At 54.4% G+C, this 16,062-nt stretch overlaps 2 protein-coding genes across 3 annotated transcripts; both read left to right on the top strand.

The window, feature by feature from the left end:
* The first annotated feature begins 9,803 nt into the window (after positions 1-9,803).
* On the top strand, positions 9,804-11,778 carry ZNRD2 (zinc ribbon domain containing 2). Of its 2 annotated transcripts, XM_033119275.1 has the most exons (4): positions 9,816-10,544; positions 10,641-10,792; positions 10,926-11,010; positions 11,399-11,778. In XM_033119275.1, exons 1-4 carry the CDS (start codon positions 10,526-10,528, stop codon positions 11,740-11,742), a joined length of 600 nt encoding a protein of 199 aa, XP_032975166.1. In that variant the 5' UTR covers positions 9,816-10,525; the 3' UTR covers positions 11,743-11,778. The 2 variants fall into 2 exon arrangements, with proteins under 2 accessions (XP_032975165.1, XP_032975166.1); XM_033119274.1 differs by having other exon boundaries at positions 9,804-10,792.
* Positions 11,779-11,786: 8 nt separating this feature from the next.
* On the top strand, positions 11,787-14,170 carry FAM89B (family with sequence similarity 89 member B). The gene is made up of 2 exons (XM_033119273.1): positions 11,787-12,929; positions 13,342-14,170. The coding sequence occupies exons 1-2, from the start codon at positions 12,402-12,404 to the stop codon at positions 13,618-13,620; spliced, it is 807 nt and encodes a 268-aa protein (XP_032975164.1). The 5' UTR covers positions 11,787-12,401; the 3' UTR covers positions 13,621-14,170.
* Positions 14,171-16,062: the final 1,892 nt, after the last annotated feature.

Below are 16,062 nucleotides of genomic sequence, written 5' to 3'. Positions count from 1 at the left end.
TCGAGGCGAAGAGGAGGAGCGAGGGGAGGAAGGCCGGGCGGCCGGCCTGCTCCACGCCTCCCCCGGCCGGGCTGGGCTCCCGGGCGGCGGGGAAGCAGGGAGCGCGGGCAGGACGCAGGGAGAAGTGAGCAGTTGTTTTTCCCTGGCTGCAGCGCGGCAGCGAGGGGGCTGGGACGCTGGCCCCCGGCCAGGGAGACAGTTTTTTTTTTTCTGTTTAAAGCGTCGCCGCTGCCGCCTGGAGGAGCGAGGGGGTGCAGGCGGGTGGAGGCTGGGGGCGGTCCCCACCCCAGATGCCCGCCCCGCCAGAACCCGCCGCCGCGCGGGGCCCTTTCCAGAGGGCCCTCACCTGGGCCGGCCCGCCCGGCCGCCAGATTCTTCTGGGCGGGGCGGGGAGGTCGGCCTGGACATCCGCCTGCCCCATTAAAGCGGGAAACCGAGGCTGAGGGTAGAGCAGCTGCCTTGCCCAGGTCACGAGGAGAAGGGGAGGCCAGGTGGGGCTGGAACCCAGGCGTCAGCCTTTTCCCAGCCTCCCTTGCGCATGTGGGGGTCCTACCACCCTAAAGTCACTTCTCATTGGTACTGCTCCACTCCCCTTCGGCCAGGGGCTCAGTGAGGGGTCCTGAAGAGTAGCTGGAAACCCAGTTTCTCTGCCACCCCCCTCCCGCCCCAATGGCTTCCTGGTGCCCACCCTAGACCCCCCTCCCCCTTCGCCTTGTCTGGCCTGGCTGGCGGGGCTGGCTCTGGGCCTCAGACACTCTGGAATCGCCAAGGTCTGAGCTCAGGGCCTGGCCCCCTTCCCAGGCTAACAGCCGGGAGGAGGGGGGTGCTGCTTGAGGGCCCAGGGGCCTGGGGAGGGGCACAGCAGGGCTCTAGGGTAGGGGTTGGCAGGGGCTGGGGAAGGGCCTTGAGTTTGGTCAAGGCTGAAGCGGAGCCAGGCCTGTCCACTGGTCTGGAAGGGAGGCTCTGGAGGGCCGCAGTGTCCTGGGGCAAGTGGTAAGGTGGGGGGCTGTCCAGGACAGCCCCTGATTCAGTCTCTGACTCACAGAACTCAGCAGGGGGTAGGTGTGACTAGAGTACTCCAGAATAGGACATTGCCAAGTCAGGGTGGCACCAAACCCTCTCCTGTTGGGCACAAGGGGTGGCAGTCTGACTGAGGGTGGGGGCGTTCGGGGACTGGTCTTCAGGCACACCTGTGTAAGGAACTCATTTGAGGGTGGATTTATTTGGGTAGTTTTGGAGAGAGTGAGTGAGACCCTTTAGTGGAGCCCCTGCCTGAATTGCTTAAGCTGGTGTTGCAGGGGTGGAATGGGGCAATCCCTTCTCACTAGAGGATCCCTGCTGCTGGGGATCCAGAAGGGAGTGGGAGGGGCAGTTCCACCCGCCCTCAGGGCTCAGGTCACACATCTGGGCAGGGAATAATACTGCGTGCTGACCACCTGACCACCTGCCCACCTGACCACCTGCTGGGTGTGTGGCTGAGCATTTGATAGCAACTTTTTCCTCACGCTCATCTGAACCTGACCCTCCTCTGCCTAGAGCTGAATGTGGCTCAACTTGGACCCCAGTACCGTCAACAGACCAGGGTTGGAGTCTTAATCTCCCTAAGCCTCAGTTTTCTCATCTGTGAAATGGGGATCTAGTCATTCAATAAGCTGAGAACCTACCACATGCCAAGCTCTTGCTAAGAAATAGAATCAATTCCTGTCCTCCTGAAGCTTCTGTACTGGGGGAAACAGACATGTGATAAATCAGTTCACACATGACGGTGACTACAACAGAGGTCAATGTTGTGACAGAAGCGCAGGAGGTAGGACCAAGAGTGGTAGTGGGACCTGGAGGTCCAGGAAGCCCCTCTGCCAAAGGGACTTCGAAGCACGAATCTGGAGGAGGAGCAGGAGTTAATGGGTGAGCAGCCAGCCAAGCCTGAGGGGAGAGAAAGCCAGAGGAGCAACAGGATGGGGAGGAGGACAGAGCACTGGGAGGTGGAGACCACGTGTGAATCCGGGTTTTCATTGCGATGGGACTGTTTCAGGGCCCAAGGGGATGCTGTTGCTGTCATTTGGGGTCATCCCAGGAGAGCTGATCTGGCTTGGACTTGGACGCAATGGAGATGTATTTGGGAGGTGGAATCCAGAGACTGGGTGAAGTGGAGGGTGCTGGAGAGACAGGTGGCGTGAATGGTTCTGGTGGGGACTCACTGAGATTGAGATCCTTGTGTCATCCAAGTGGAGGCGTCTCAACCAGGGGTCTGGAGCTCAGACGGAATGTGTGGCCTAGAGATGTGGACTCAGGGTCCTCAGCATACAGGGACATTTCCGGCCACGGGAAAGGATGGGCTCAGCTCAGGAGAGAAGAGGGCCAGGGCGAACCAGGGAGGTCACCACTCCCAGGTCACGGAGAGGAGGCAGAGTCAGAAGTGACTCAGAGGAGCAGCTGGAGGGAGCAGAGAGAGGAAAACCAGGAGTGTGATGCAGGAAGAGCCAAGAGGAGTGAATATTTCAGGAGGAGGGTGTGGCCAACAGTGTCTGACGCTGCTGAGAGCAGGATGGGGGTAATGACAGCCCTACTCAGGGGCTGCTCAGGGGACTCAGTGACTGGGAGCAATGAAAGCAAGCCCCCCGCCCAGTACTAGGCACCTAACCAGTGCTCAGTAACTGTTACCTATTGTCACGGCCAAACTCCTTTAAGCTCATTGGACTCAGCAGGAGGAGACAGAGGGCACCCTCAGGTGGGTAGTTGACGGGAACTGAATGGGGAAACTATTTACAAAGTGCTAAGGAGAGCACGCAGGACAGCAGAGGGAAGGAGAGCCCCACTGAAGGAACTAGGGAGGGAGCCATTCCCCCATCAACCTTCCCCTGGAGTGGAGCCACAGGAGCTGGAGCTGTGGTCTTCAGCAGAGACCTGCAACACCTGTCCACCTGCAGCCCGCAGGGAGGGATCTGGGGAAATAAATATTACCCTAGTCTCTCCATCTATCCAGTCGGGCCTCCCAGGGGCTGAACCCAAAAGGAAGCCTGTAGGCAGGGGAGTCTGGGGGATACAACACACGTGAGCCTCGTAGCACGGAGCAGGGAAGGCAAAAGTGCACAGTGGATCTGCAGGGCAGACTGCAACAGTCCACACACGTGGTGTCGTTGGCCTGTCTACCCATTCTATCCTCATCTCCTGTGTCACCCCCATCTTCCTAGAATCTACCGGCACACTTTCATGCCTCCAAGACATAAGTTCTCGTATAAATCCAAAGAGACAATGACCTCTGCAATCATTCCAAATCATTTCTGCCACCTAACAGGTCTCCTCACCAGAATTTCTGCCTGCTCTTGTCCCTCCACCACCTGGTGCCAGAGTCCCTTTTAAAACCTAATTCCAACCATGCTACTGCCCTGCTTTAAAAGCCTCCAGTGGTTTTCTTTTGCTCACCTGGCCCTGCGAGGTCCTCAGCCTCAGAGGTGCTGAGCCCCGTCCTCTGCCTGAGTGATTCCTTGTGTCCAGGGTCCCTGCCTCTGGGAGGCATTACTGCATGTCTTTCTCTAAGACAGCCACCCTGGACCTCTGGGTCCCATCACCTGTCTGTTTCCTGCCAGAACTCGTCCCAGCCTGAAATATTCTTCTTTATGGCTTTGTTTGTTTGTTTGTTTTTGTAAAAGATTTTATTGGGGAAGGGAAACACGACTTTATTGGGGAACAGTGTGTACTTCCAGGATTTTTTCCAAGTCAAGTTGTTGTTCTTTCAATCTTAGTTGTGGAGGGTGCCATTCAGCTCCAGGTCCAGTTGCCATTGCTAGTTGCAGGGGGCACAGCCCACCATCCCTTGCGGGAGTCGAACCAGCAACCTTGTTGAGAGCCCACTGGCCCATGTGGGAATCGAACCGGCAGCCTTCGGCGTTAGGAGCACAGAGTTCCAAGCGCCTGAGCCACCGGCCCGGCCCATGGCTTTGTTTACTTGCTTATTGTCCATCTCACTGCCCTTCCAGAAGGCACAAACTTGTCTCCAAATCTTAGTACAGGGTTGCACAGAAAGGCTGCTGAAGTTTGTTGACTGACTGGAGTGAGACCACAAGAGCACCTGCCATTTACTGTGCACTTTACGCGGTTGGGTTATTTCATCCTCTCAGTGACCTTACAAAGAGGAAACCAAGTCTCTGCAAAACGAAACAATTTGACACAGGTCATCTGGTGATAAGAGGCGGGGACTGAAGTCAGGTCTGCCCAATCCAAAACCTACGCAGTGCTCCTGGGATGGAGGAATGAGAGGGGTCCCACAGATGTCCTCAAGATAGGTCGGTGGGGCCCCAGCGACAATGAGGGGCTTTGCTAGAATGGGACAAAGAGGAGCCAAGGGACCCAAACCCAGGGAATGTTCAGACTGCTTAAAAGTTAGGGAAGGGCCCCTTGTGCAGAGGGGTTCTTGAGGCCCAGAGAAGGCAAGAAACTTGGCTGAAGTTACACAACCAGTCAACTGCAGAGCCAGGACTCAAACCCATGCTCCTGGTGCCTCTTTAGGGGAATTGGCTGGACAGGGTGGCCACAGCCGGCATAAGAGATTAAGTTTCGGGAGGCAGCATATCCCAGCTCTTGTGTTCTGACATGCGTTTTTCCTGGCTGCATCCTGTACCAGCTCTGTGACTTGGGAAAGGTCTTCATCTTCTTGCCTCCATTTCCTCATTTTTAAACAGGGAATCAAATGAGCTGACATTTAGGCAGTCCTTAGTGGATGCTGGGTACATAGTAAGTACTCAGTATACGTTAGGTCTCTTCATTAGTATCTGGGTCTGGGAGCCATGGTAGGCTGGCTGGTGGGAGCTGGGCTGTGTGTGGGGAGGAGAAGAAATACCACGGAAAGAGGACTGACTGTGTGCCAGGCTCTGTGTCGCCTGAGTTTTGAATGTCTTTGAGAAGCTTCTAGGCTCTGGGTGTGTGTGGGGGGGTTGGGGGGCTGCTCATAAATTCTAAAGATGAGGGTTGGCAGATACAGAGACCTGGAGGGGACGATTTGGCCTTGAAACATCTCTCCAATGACACTTCACAGAAAGTGGCTGTCACCGAGCCCCTCTGATGTGCCCCATACTGTGAGGAAGGGCACTGAGAGATGGGCACACTTGATGAATCCGAGAGGATCTTCAGCCCCACTGCTCTTCTCCACCTTCTGAACCAGGAAAAGTCCACTAGTGAGAATTAGGCTCCAGACGTACTCTGCCTGGGTGGTCCCAGTCCTGCCACATACTGGCAGGGTGATCATAGATAAATCTCAACCTGTCCAAGCCTCAGCTTCCTCATCTGCAAACTGGGAATTGATGATAAGACCTAACTCACAGTGTTGTCCTGAGAATGAAATGAGAGAATTCATGTAAAGCTCTCAGCACAGTGCCTGGCCCAAAGAAAACATACACCAAAAGTTGAGTGTTATTATTTTTGTCACTATATCATCTGGCTCTTTCCTGTTTCACAGAAATGTCAAGTCAATTCACATTGCATTGAAAAACAAGAAGGAAAGCCGACCCCTTTTCAAGCCTGTTAGTGTGAAAATACAGTCATGGAAGTTATGATTTTCAGAGCCACAGCTACGTGGCATAGGCCACTCATTACCACATGAACCTAACCTCCAGAAGAGGCAGTCATGGGGGCTTGTAAGTGAGCCGGGTGTGAATATCCCACCAGTGCGTGTGCTATCACTCAGGAATCGGCCTAACTACTGCCATGTCAACAGTACCAGAGCTCGGAACAGGTGTCAGGCTGGCTCACGTGAGGATGTGCTAAATGCTTTGGTGAGGAAGGTTTGGAAGAGCCCGAGCCCACTGCTTTCCAGTCAACTGGTCTGCCTACCACGACTGCTGTAAATTGGCTTTACCACCAGCACTCCTGGGACCCTCCATGTGCCCTCCCCTGTAAAGGACTGGGAAGGACTCAAAAGCATAGAGTTGGTGTGGCGACAGAGTCCCAGAGAGCAGATTCCAGGCTCTCGGCCTCACGTGGAAAGGTGCTGGCTCGGGTAGTAGATGGCCATCAGCTGTGACTAGTTGGCCATCAGCTGTAACCAGTTAGCCATCAGCCACTGATATAACTGCCGTGGCTGAGCTAGCAGGGACGGATTGCAGTTAGCAAGTGGGGTCGGTTGGCAGAGAAGTGGACGGCGGATTGCAGATCATGTGGCTCCAGCTTCCTCTATCTCCAACCCAGCCGCCAGCGAGAATATAGTGTTATGACTCCCCTATCTATGGCTCCGTGGGTGTTCCTTTTTGGCCTCACCATATCTTGTGTTCTTATGCGGGGAGTGGGACCAGAGACCCTGCATGACAGTCGTTTACTTTGTGCCCAGTCTATGATAGTGAACACGTTGCCATGTCTGGTATAATGATGGATCCAGGCAGAAATGGAGACAATCTGGGCAGCGCAGGCTCAGTCAACAGCTTGATTCCTGTCAGTCTCATCAGAGAAAGGGCTCTTAGCATAAGTATCGACATAAGTGATCTAGAATTTCATCAGCGGTGATTTGTTTCCCCACAGTTAGCTGAAAACATTGCCATCCAAAGCCCTCTATTGGGCGGCAGGGATATTACTGACGTTCTCTGTCTCACACATGGGGACTCATTGACTCAGCAACCACAACCATATTGCTTTCCAGGAGCTGCAAGGGTCACACCCGTTGGCTTATGGGGGCTTGAGTTGGTCAGTCTAGGTAGAGGTTTGTCAATTTTTGTTGATCTTTTCAAAGAACTAACTTGTGGGTTAGTTGATTTTCTCTAATCTTTATTATAGCCTTCCTTCTGCTGGCTTTGGTTTTAGTTTGCTCTTCTTTTTTCAGTTTCTTAAGGTGGAAGGTTAGGTTATTGATTTGAGATTTTTTATTTTCATTTATAAGAATTTACAACTATAAGTTTCCCTCTAAGCACTGCTTTGGCTTCATCTCATAAATTTTCATTTTTGTTAATCTCAAAAGTAATTTCTAATTTCCCGTGTGATTTTTTTCCTATGATTCATTAGTTGTTTAGGAGTGTGTTATTTAATTCCACATACTTGCAAATTTCCCTAATTTCCTCGTGGTCTGAGAACTCAGTTTGTATAATTTCAACCCTTTTAAATTTATTGAGAGTTCTTTTATGGCCTAACATATAATCTATCCTGGAGAATGTTCCATGTATCCTTGAGAAGAATATGAATTCTGCTGTTGTCGGGTGCAGTGTTCTAAGATGTTTGTCAGGATTTGGGCTTGACTTGCACAGCTGGGACTTTTCTTTTAAAGGAGACCACCTTGAGAGAGGGTATTTCTGTCCCACTGTCATACTAACATCTCTTGATTTTACTTTGTTTTAATATAAGGGCCGGGAGAGTTGTCTAGGGCTGTGGAACTGATCACAGGAATTTATGTAGATTTCTTTGGGTCATTTTCATCAGCATTGTAAGCCCAAACTAAGACAATAAGAGCTCAAAGAGTAATCATTGCCTCGTCTATGGTTTCCTATGGGAATTCGTCTGTTTCAAGGAACTCTCCCTGAGAGGGACAAAGTTCCCTTATAGCAGCCAGAACCCACTGGGGGGGAAAAAACTGAATCCTTCTACTGTTATCTCGGAATGGATATAAGGTTGGCATGATAGACTGTAGGAAGAGCTGAGCTGTAAGATGGCCCAGCTGTTGTCATTCTTCCTTACCAAGTATCACATGTCCTGTCCCTCATCTCCCAAGTGATCAGCCCAAGTTCTAACGATTCATCTGGTTTTTGTCCATAGTGGTAGTGAATTTCTCTCCATTCAGATTTAGTGTGTGTGTGCGTTGCATCTCTGTAAATGCTGTCTGAAAAGGGATGAAAACTTCTCTACTCCCAGGATGAGTCTTAGTACTGGCTGTCACAATGGGGCAGACCTGAGGCTAACTGCCAGGCTGTGAGGAGCTACCCGTCCACTCCCCAGCCCCACCCAGAGGACAGTTAGCAACAACCAGGGCAATGGCTGGTAGCTGACTTTGAACCTACTTTTCGGTACTTGGCCTGCAACTACCTCCCTCATTCCTCCTTGCGAACAGGATATAAAGTCAAAGTCCCTTTATTGCTTGGTAGATTACACGCTTTGGTTAATGCGTGTGCTGTGGAATCCCTTGACCTTCCATCAAAAGCTATTAATCTGCCCGTGAGGTCCTCATCATTCCTCTTACAGAAAAACCATGTTTCTGTCAGCATCCCATCCTCACTGCCAAAATGGTCAAGAACTGTGAAAGGTCTCTTTCACCTTACTTTCAAACAGGTTAGAGTGACACAATTGCATGGATGCTGGCAGAAGACCTAAGATATCTAGATCAGAGACGGAGGACTTCATTACTCCCGGCACAGCCAGCCTTGCGAATGTGAGCATATTCGTGTCACTTCCCCTTCGCCTCATGTCTCATGAAGACAATGCAGTTGGACTCGCATGGATGCCTATACACAAGCTGAGTTGTGTTCTAGGAGAGGAACTTTGAGCTTAGGGCACCCAAACATTTTCTAATGGGGAGTAAGTTGCCCGTCCTTTGCTCTAGCGGGGGCCACACGCTGTTGTCCAAGGCTGTTCACTATACAAACATCCTGGGAAAGAGAATCCAGAACAAAAGTAGTATCTTTGCTCACTAGACCTGCAGACACTCGAGACTATGTCCTAGTACCTCTCTCCTCATATCTCACAGCAACCCTGCTAAGTCGGTGTGATTGGCCCTGCTTTGCAGAGGAGGTATTGAAGTCCGGACAGGTGAAATAGATTACTCCAGGTGACAAGCCAGTAAGTAGCAGATCCAGAAGCAAACCAGGCCTGCCTGATTCCAGACCTGTGCTTGGTCCAGACTCCTGCAGAACTTGAAGCAGAGAGGGGGCCTGAGTGGAGAAAGGTGATGGGAATCCCCTTGAGTAGTGGGAGAGGAGGAATGCAAGGACCAGATTTGTAGGACTTTGGAGGCCGTAGTAAGGACTTTGGATTTTTGTCTAAATGTGATGGGGCAATACCAGAGGGTATTGAACAAGCGAGTGACATAATCTGATTTATGTTTTAAAAGAATTACCCAGTTTCCTGCTCTGTAAAACGGAGATAACAGCAGTACCTACCCCATAAGATTGTCATGAGAAATAAATGAAAGGGAATAAATGGGAGGATAAGTGTAAGGGTCTTAGTTGGTGCCAGGCAGAATAGACTGTGGAATGGATATTGGCCGTAATGATGACACAGAAGGGTGTACTGAAGAATTCAAGGTGGGGCTGGGAACTGAAGACAGTAAGGACCCGGAGGGTCTGTGCATACAGGTTAGAGTTCAAGAATCCCTCTAGTCAGTTTGGCAGAGCTGACCTAGGGTCAGGTCCTGAGTCAGGTATACCGCTGCTGAAGAGCCCGCTGGTAGATGGAGAGAGTGAAGAGGGGCACAGGGCTCTCCCAGTAAGCAGGTGGCAGCAAGAGTCAGAAAATGGCAGTTCCAGAGAGTCTGTGAAGAAGGAAGATGGGGCCGGGAGGAGGGCACTCAATCTTCAGGTAAGACTGCAGAAGCATGTGCTGGTCTAATCAAAGGAGGAGGTTGCTGATGAGATTATGGAGATCTTAAGTCCTAGCTCCTTCTCCACCGCCCTGTTGTACAGCCTTGAGGCACTGCAGGCTGCACATCTGGGGAACACTGCCTGCCCCATCTGGCTTCTCCAGACCTAATAAGGGAGAGGATGTGTATGGAAAAGAACACAGAAGAGAAAAACATCACCAAGACCAATGTTAGGCAGCACTAGTAATTTTAATAGCCACCCACCCAAGCAAAGCATAAGGGTCACAGGCATATGTAATAAGCCCCTCACCCCCACTCTCCAGCATGCATTTACTCAACTGCGGCTGCTACCGGAATTGTGCATGTCCATAAGGCGCTTTTCGGTCAGCAGGTTTTTTGAGGGCTTAACTTCAAAAGTTAGCGGCTGACTTTGCATCAGCCGCAGGCCTTGGGATAGGGGAGGGCACACTGAGACACCAAACATACAAATAGGCTGAAAGGTATAGGAAGCGAGAACGCTCCTCGCCTGGCCAGCTTTGGGACTGAAGCGAGAAGTACTGAAGCCTGAAAGGGCTCCACGCGCGCGCAAGGGGCCGTTTGTTATTATCAAGGATGTTGTGATGACGCCACTGCCCCGTCTGCCCCTGGTCTGGCCAGTGAAGAAAGGGAAACCCCAAGGAAGGAGGAGGCCAGCGGGGATTTCTCGAGCCAAGTGGTTCCCTCCCTCCGCAGTGGGAAGGAAGGGCGACCCTGAGCAGTCACTTCCAGGTCCTGCGACCCGAGCGGAGTTACCACGGAGACGTCTCTCCTCAAGCGCCGCTAGTCCAAAGTTTTTGTCTACGGGGCAGCCGCTGGGATGCACGAACTGCGCAGAGTCAAGCTTGCGGCAGACACGCCCTACTCTGGGCATTGCGACGTCCGAGGAGCACTCTGTGCGCCATTTCCGCCCTCACTCTCTGCCCGACATGGAAGGGGCGGAGCCGGCGGCAGGCGCTCTGCCTGCGCGTCACTTCCGGTGTGCCTACCGGCGACCACGGCAACATGGCTCTGAACGGCGCTGGTGAGGACTTGAGCTGCGGGGGCCTGCGGCTGCGGGGTACGGGAGGCAGCCTGCTTCGGCAAGACCCCCCGGTGCCTTGTGCCTCTCTTCCCCCAGAAGTAGACGATTTCTCCTGGGAGCCTCCGACCGAAGCGGAAACGAAGGTGCTTCAAGCGCGACGGGAGCGGCAGGATCGCATCTCCCGGCTCATGGGCGACTACTTGCTGCGTGGTTACCGCATGCTGGGCGAGACGTGCGCCGACTGCGGGGTGAGTAGAGACTTGGGACGTGGGGTCGGTGATGGGTCCGCGGACTAGGCCGCACGGCCTTTCCCCAACTCTACTCTCTGGACCCCATTGCCCAGCGTCTCACACCCTACCCTCTGTGTTTTCTGTCCCCTAGACGATCCTCCTCCAAGACAAACAGCGGAAAATCTACTGCGTGGCTTGTCAGGAGCTCGATTCAGACGTGGATAAAGATAATCCGGGTGAGGGGCCAAGTGTGCTTGGTGGAGAAGCGTGGTGACATGCCTGGAAACAGTAGGCCTGGGAGGTGATAGTGGAGTCTGTGGGTGGGGCTTTGCCTTTACAACTGTAGAGAGGAGCATTCATTCAGTAAGAGCATTGAAAAAGTACTTCCTGTGTGCCATACCCTGTGGCGAGTCTGAGCTCAATCAGTCATAGAGCTGATGGGAGAGATGAATCGAGGGCATAAGTAAATCTGATACAAAGAAGATAACGAATGAGTTGTCCTATAGAGTGGCGGGGTAAACATTTCAAGCACAGAAAAAGCAGTACTGTAGAGAGTGATGAGGTGGCTCAAGGCTGAGGTGGGCCAGGCATCCTGACCATTCCACACACTTTCTCCTTTCTTAGCTCTGAATGCCCAGGCTGCCCTCTCCCAAGCTCGGGAGCACCAGCTCGCCTCTGCCTCAGAGCTCCCCTCAGGCTCTCGGCCCACCCCTCAGCCCGCAGTACCCCGCCCAGAGCACTGTGAGGGGGCTGCAGCAGGGCTCAAGGCAGCCCAGGGGCCCCCCCCTCCTGCTGTGACTCCAAATGCAGATGTCCTGGCCTGCACACAGGAGGCCCTCCTGCAGAAGCTGACTTGGTCCTCAGCTGAACTGGGCTCCAGCACCTCCCTGGAGACTAGCATCCAGCTGTGTAGTCTTATCCGGGCTTGTGCTGAGGCCCTACGCAGCCTGCAACAGCTGCAACACTAAGAGACCCCCTCATGAGAAAAACCCTCTAGAAAAACAGCTGTTCCTGTCGTGTGGTTTATTCCTTTCTTGATTCTGAGTGTGCATGCCAGCCCCAGTTCCACTCCTTCTTCCTGCTTTTGGCCTCTCACCCCACCATATCTGCTCTCCTTGATGTCCTGAGAGATGAGTTAGGCTTGTTTCTGCTCAGTTTCCCCACTCAGAGGACGAGGGGAGGGAGAGGACTATGTGATACTTGCCTCCTCAAAGGCAGGAACAAGAGGCATGGGCCTCTGCAGCACCCCTGTCTCCTCTGTCATCCACTGCTCATTCCCCACCCTTGTGTGAGATTGGGGTTCCAGTCCCTTGGGTAGCTGCTGCTTCCCTGAAGCATCCTGATACCATCATCCTTTCCCATCTCGTGCTCAGGTACTCAGACACCGACAGGGCATCAAGTTTCCCATTAGGGACCAAGTATGGATTTACCCCACCCAGTCTCCTGACCCCCACTTCTAGATCCTTTTCTTGGGGAGTTATAATTGGGCAGCATAATTAAAGTGCTGGTGGGGGGAGCATAAAGAACTGTGAAGGAACCTTGCCCGCCGCTTTTGGCCTCTTCCCTGCTCACTTTTTCCATCTCCCTTTTGTCTGTGCCCCATATCCCTTACTCTGCTTTCCGCGACATGGGGCGACCGGGTCCCACAGCCGTTGCCCTTTTAAGAGAGGCTCCGCCCATGCGGAGGGGGTGGGGCAGGGGTGGAGTCGGAGGCGTCCGGGAAGGAACAAAGCGCGGCCTGCGGGCGGCGGCCGGGCTCCGCCGGAGCAGCCGCGGGGTGCGGGCCCCGCGGGTGGCATCCCGGGCGGAGCGTTGGAGGGAAGGAGGCGGCATATTTGTCCGAGCCGGCCCAGCCATGAATGGGCTGCCCTCGGCCGAGGCGCCGAGCGGTGCAGGCTGTACCCTGGCCGGGCTCCCGCCGCTACCGCGCGGCCTCAGCGGTCTCCTTAACGCGAGCGGGGGTTCGTGGCGGGAGCTGGAGCGCGTCTACAGCCAGCGCAGCCGCATCCACGACGAGCTGAGCCGTGCCTCCCGCGTTCCGGACGGGCCCCGCGGCGCCACCGGCGCTGCCAACGCGGGACCCGCCGCCGGTCCCCCCGCCCTGCGTCGCCCTGTCAACCTCGATTCGGCATTAGCGGCGCTGCGCAAGGAGATGGTTAGTAGCCGGGCCCTGGGCCAGGGGTTGGAGGGGAGGGCTGCTGCCGAGCTTGAGGGTCCCCGGGCGGAGCGGAACACAGAGGCGCGAAACCAGGAACATGTGGCCTGGGTCTCAGAGGACATGGAGAAGCCGGGTGGGTGAGGGCATATGGTAACAATAATTATAATTACCGTCTATGGCAATAGCTGCCATATATTTTTAAATGCTTTATGTGTCTTATTTCATTCCATTTTGCTAGATGAATGTTACAGATGAGGATCAGTGACCTGTCTAAATAGTCACAGCTTGCAGGTGGCGTCTACGTCCACAAAAACTTGTGCTTAGAAAGTGTGAAGAGATTGGCTAGGGCTGTGGCTTGGGCTGAGGGTGGCGTGGACCCCAACCCCAGCCCACCCTCAGTCTTTTGCAGGTGGGGTTGCGGCAGCTGGACATGTCCCTGCTGTGCCAGCTGTGGGGCCTGTACGAGTCAATCCAAGACTATAAGCACCTGTGCCAAGACTTGAGCCTGTGCCAGGACCTGTCATCCTCCCTGCACTCAGACAGCTCCTACCCACCTGATGCTGGCCTATCTGATGATGACGAGCCTCCTGATGCCAGCCTGCCCCCAGACCCGCCACCCCTCACCGTGCCCCAGACACACAATGCTCGTGACCAGTGGCTGCAAGATGCTTTCCATATCAGCCTCTGAGGAGTTGGGGGGTGGGGGTTGGCAGGGGGCATGTACCCATGCAAAAGGCTCAGAAACTCACCTCTCTGCAAACACTTAGACTATAGTGCCTGCTTTCCCTCGTACCACCTCACCTCACAGGATGGCAAGGCCTGGGTCCTTTAGAGGCATAACTGCCAATCCCCTCCGGTCTTGGGTTAGCTGGCACGGGGGCAGGCACCTGGGCTACAGCCTCTGCCCATGGCACTGGTCTTCCACTTCTACGTGTGCACCCCAGCTTGGCCAACCTTCAGTCTGGCAGTGGGGCCCGAAGCATCTTGCGCTCTTCCTGGCGTCTCTGGGATTGGGACGAGTGCCTGGCTCCCATCTCCTTTTTACCTATTGCTGCTGTTGGCAGCTGCTGGCTCAGGAGCATCCCACCTCTGGTCCCTGGGTTCCACTGCCCTAGACAAGGGCTTCAGGACCCATTCCTGCACCCACCCACGGCCGGGAGGGCCAAGGCTCCATGCTGGATATTTAAGTTGAGGGGCCATCCTCCTGGGCTCATAGATAAATAAATACTCTGAGCGTTCCTGTGTTCTGATTGCTTGGCTCTGAGGCGGGAAGATAGCGGTGTTTTTGGCAAGTGCGGGCCCCCCTCTCCGCCGGCAGGTGGCGCAGGAGTCTCTGAGTGAGAAAAAGTCTTGGCGGTGGCGGGGTGCGAATCCTTCCTCTCTCCGCGGGGTTGCGGAGCGTTCCAAGCTGGCCCAGCCCGGGCTGCGGTTGTGTGACTGCGGACGAGTCACTTCCCTTCTCTGGTCCGAGGCCTGGGAGCCCAACACCCCTCCCCACTCGCTTTGGGCTTTCCTGGCCCGCCGGGAAGGAAGGAGGAGGAGCCGCCCGTCTTGAGGAGAGAAACTTTCCACCCCGACTGAGGGCGGAGTTGGGGCGGCACAGGAAATGGGTGGGCCCGAACCCGCGGGCCAAGGGGCCCCTTGGCGGGAGAGGGGAATGCGCCTCGGGGAAGAGCCTGGGACCTGCTGAGTGCGCTATGGGTGGGAGGAAAGAGCTGCAGAGGCTGGTGTCCCAGGCCTCCCAGAGGCCAGACAAGCCCTGAAGGAGAGATGAGAGCAGAGCCCCAGGCTTTGGTGCATAAGATGGGCTGAGGGGTGATTAGGGTCCCAGTCACCCCCCATTCAGCCCTTAACCTCATACAGACCGCCTGCTTCTGCCCCACAGCACTTGGGGCCTTGAGAGTTGTAAGTAAAAAGCTTTCTCAGAGGAAACCGAGGGCCACACTGCTGGGACTGGGAACCAAACCCGGGTGTCAGGCCCACCGGAGGAAGCCTACATATTTGGGGACGATGGGTGTGCTCAGACCTCCACCTGCACACACAACAAACAACCCCACAACTTCAGAGACTAAAAAAAAAGGACCTGGAAGTCACACACTTAGGTTTTCAAGCTGCTCGTAGCCATGACCTGCTTTAGTCACTTGCCTTCTGGAGACAACTCGGCTAGCAATCCCACCAGCTCAGACTCCTGTTCAAACCGAATGTTTATCAAGCACCAGGCTACCATCCATTCACAAACCTTGCATAGCGTTGTTTCCTTCAGGGAGGGAACGGGCTGCTCTGCTGCCCCAGGACAGTTCTCTAACTTTGGGCCTGATACCTGCAGGGCGGGTGAATAGGCAACAGGGCTCTAATCTAGGTGTGAACAGGGCAGGGAACGCCCTCGGCAGGCTTCCAGGGAGAGAGAGTAAACACACACACACTTTCCCATCCATGATAACGGGTTCCACTTGAAACCTCACAAAATCAGCCAGGTTCCATACTGAATGCAAGGTTTCCTTGTACAAATACAAATTTCCAAGGTTTCACCCTCTCAATGACTGTGTAAAAGGTGGAACTATTGTTATTCGTATTTAACAGACAAACTGAGGCTCAGAGTGGTAGTGCTTTGCCCAAGGTCACACACTTACTTGTTGGAAGTCAGGATTTGAACCTCCAGCTGCTTGTGACATACTGGGATTATCTTCCTACCTGACAGCTAAGGAATCAGGTTCCAAAACTGGCAAATGGGTGCCCACACGTAGAACCACACAGGTTGGTCCCTGACTCTGGTTAAGATGTGGGTGGTAACAGGAGTCTGCCACCCTAGTGTTGAGCACAGTTAGCTCTGGCCCAGACACGCACTGTGACACTGAGCAAGTCTTGTCCCTTTCCTGGGTCTCTGTTTCCCAACCTGTGAAAGGGGGCCACCAGTACGTATCCCCCAAGGCTGCGGGCCAGGAAGGGAGGCAGCCCTGGCAGCGCTTGCGAGGGCTTCACCAAATTGCTGGTTGCTCTCTCTCAGGCACGCGCATCCACACCGCCTCGGGACGCAACCAACTGGTGCTGTGGTCCTGGAGTGCCCACCACCCTGCAATCGCCGCGCAAGGCCCCGGAAGCCCTGCCGCCCCGCCCCCGCACTCCCGCCCGG

This window comes from Rhinolophus ferrumequinum, chromosome 11 (assembly GCF_004115265.2).
Source record: "Rhinolophus ferrumequinum isolate MPI-CBG mRhiFer1 chromosome 11, mRhiFer1_v1.p, whole genome shotgun sequence".
NCBI classification, from domain to species: domain Eukaryota; kingdom Metazoa; phylum Chordata; class Mammalia; order Chiroptera; family Rhinolophidae; genus Rhinolophus; species Rhinolophus ferrumequinum.
The sequence above is the reverse complement of the archived record's forward strand: the minus strand, read 5'-3'. Positions and strand labels throughout refer to the sequence as shown.

Coding starts and splice junctions, on each gene's coding strand:
- ZNRD2 (XM_033119274.1), top strand. CDS start 10,526: ATGGCTCTGAACGGCGCTGGTGAGGACTTGAGCTGCGGGGGCCTGCGG. Junction 10,793..10,925: donor AGACGTGCGCCGACTGCGGG/GTGAGTAGAGAC, acceptor TCTGTCCCCTAG/ACGATCCTCCTCCAAGACAA. Junction 11,011..11,398: donor CGTGGATAAAGATAATCCGG/GTGAGGGGCCAA, acceptor CTCCTTTCTTAG/CTCTGAATGCCCAGGCTGCC.
- FAM89B (XM_033119273.1), top strand. CDS start 12,402: ATGGGGCGACCGGGTCCCACAGCCGTTGCCCTTTTAAGAGAGGCTCCG. Junction 12,930..13,341: donor CGGCGCTGCGCAAGGAGATG/GTTAGTAGCCGG, acceptor AGTCTTTTGCAG/GTGGGGTTGCGGCAGCTGGA.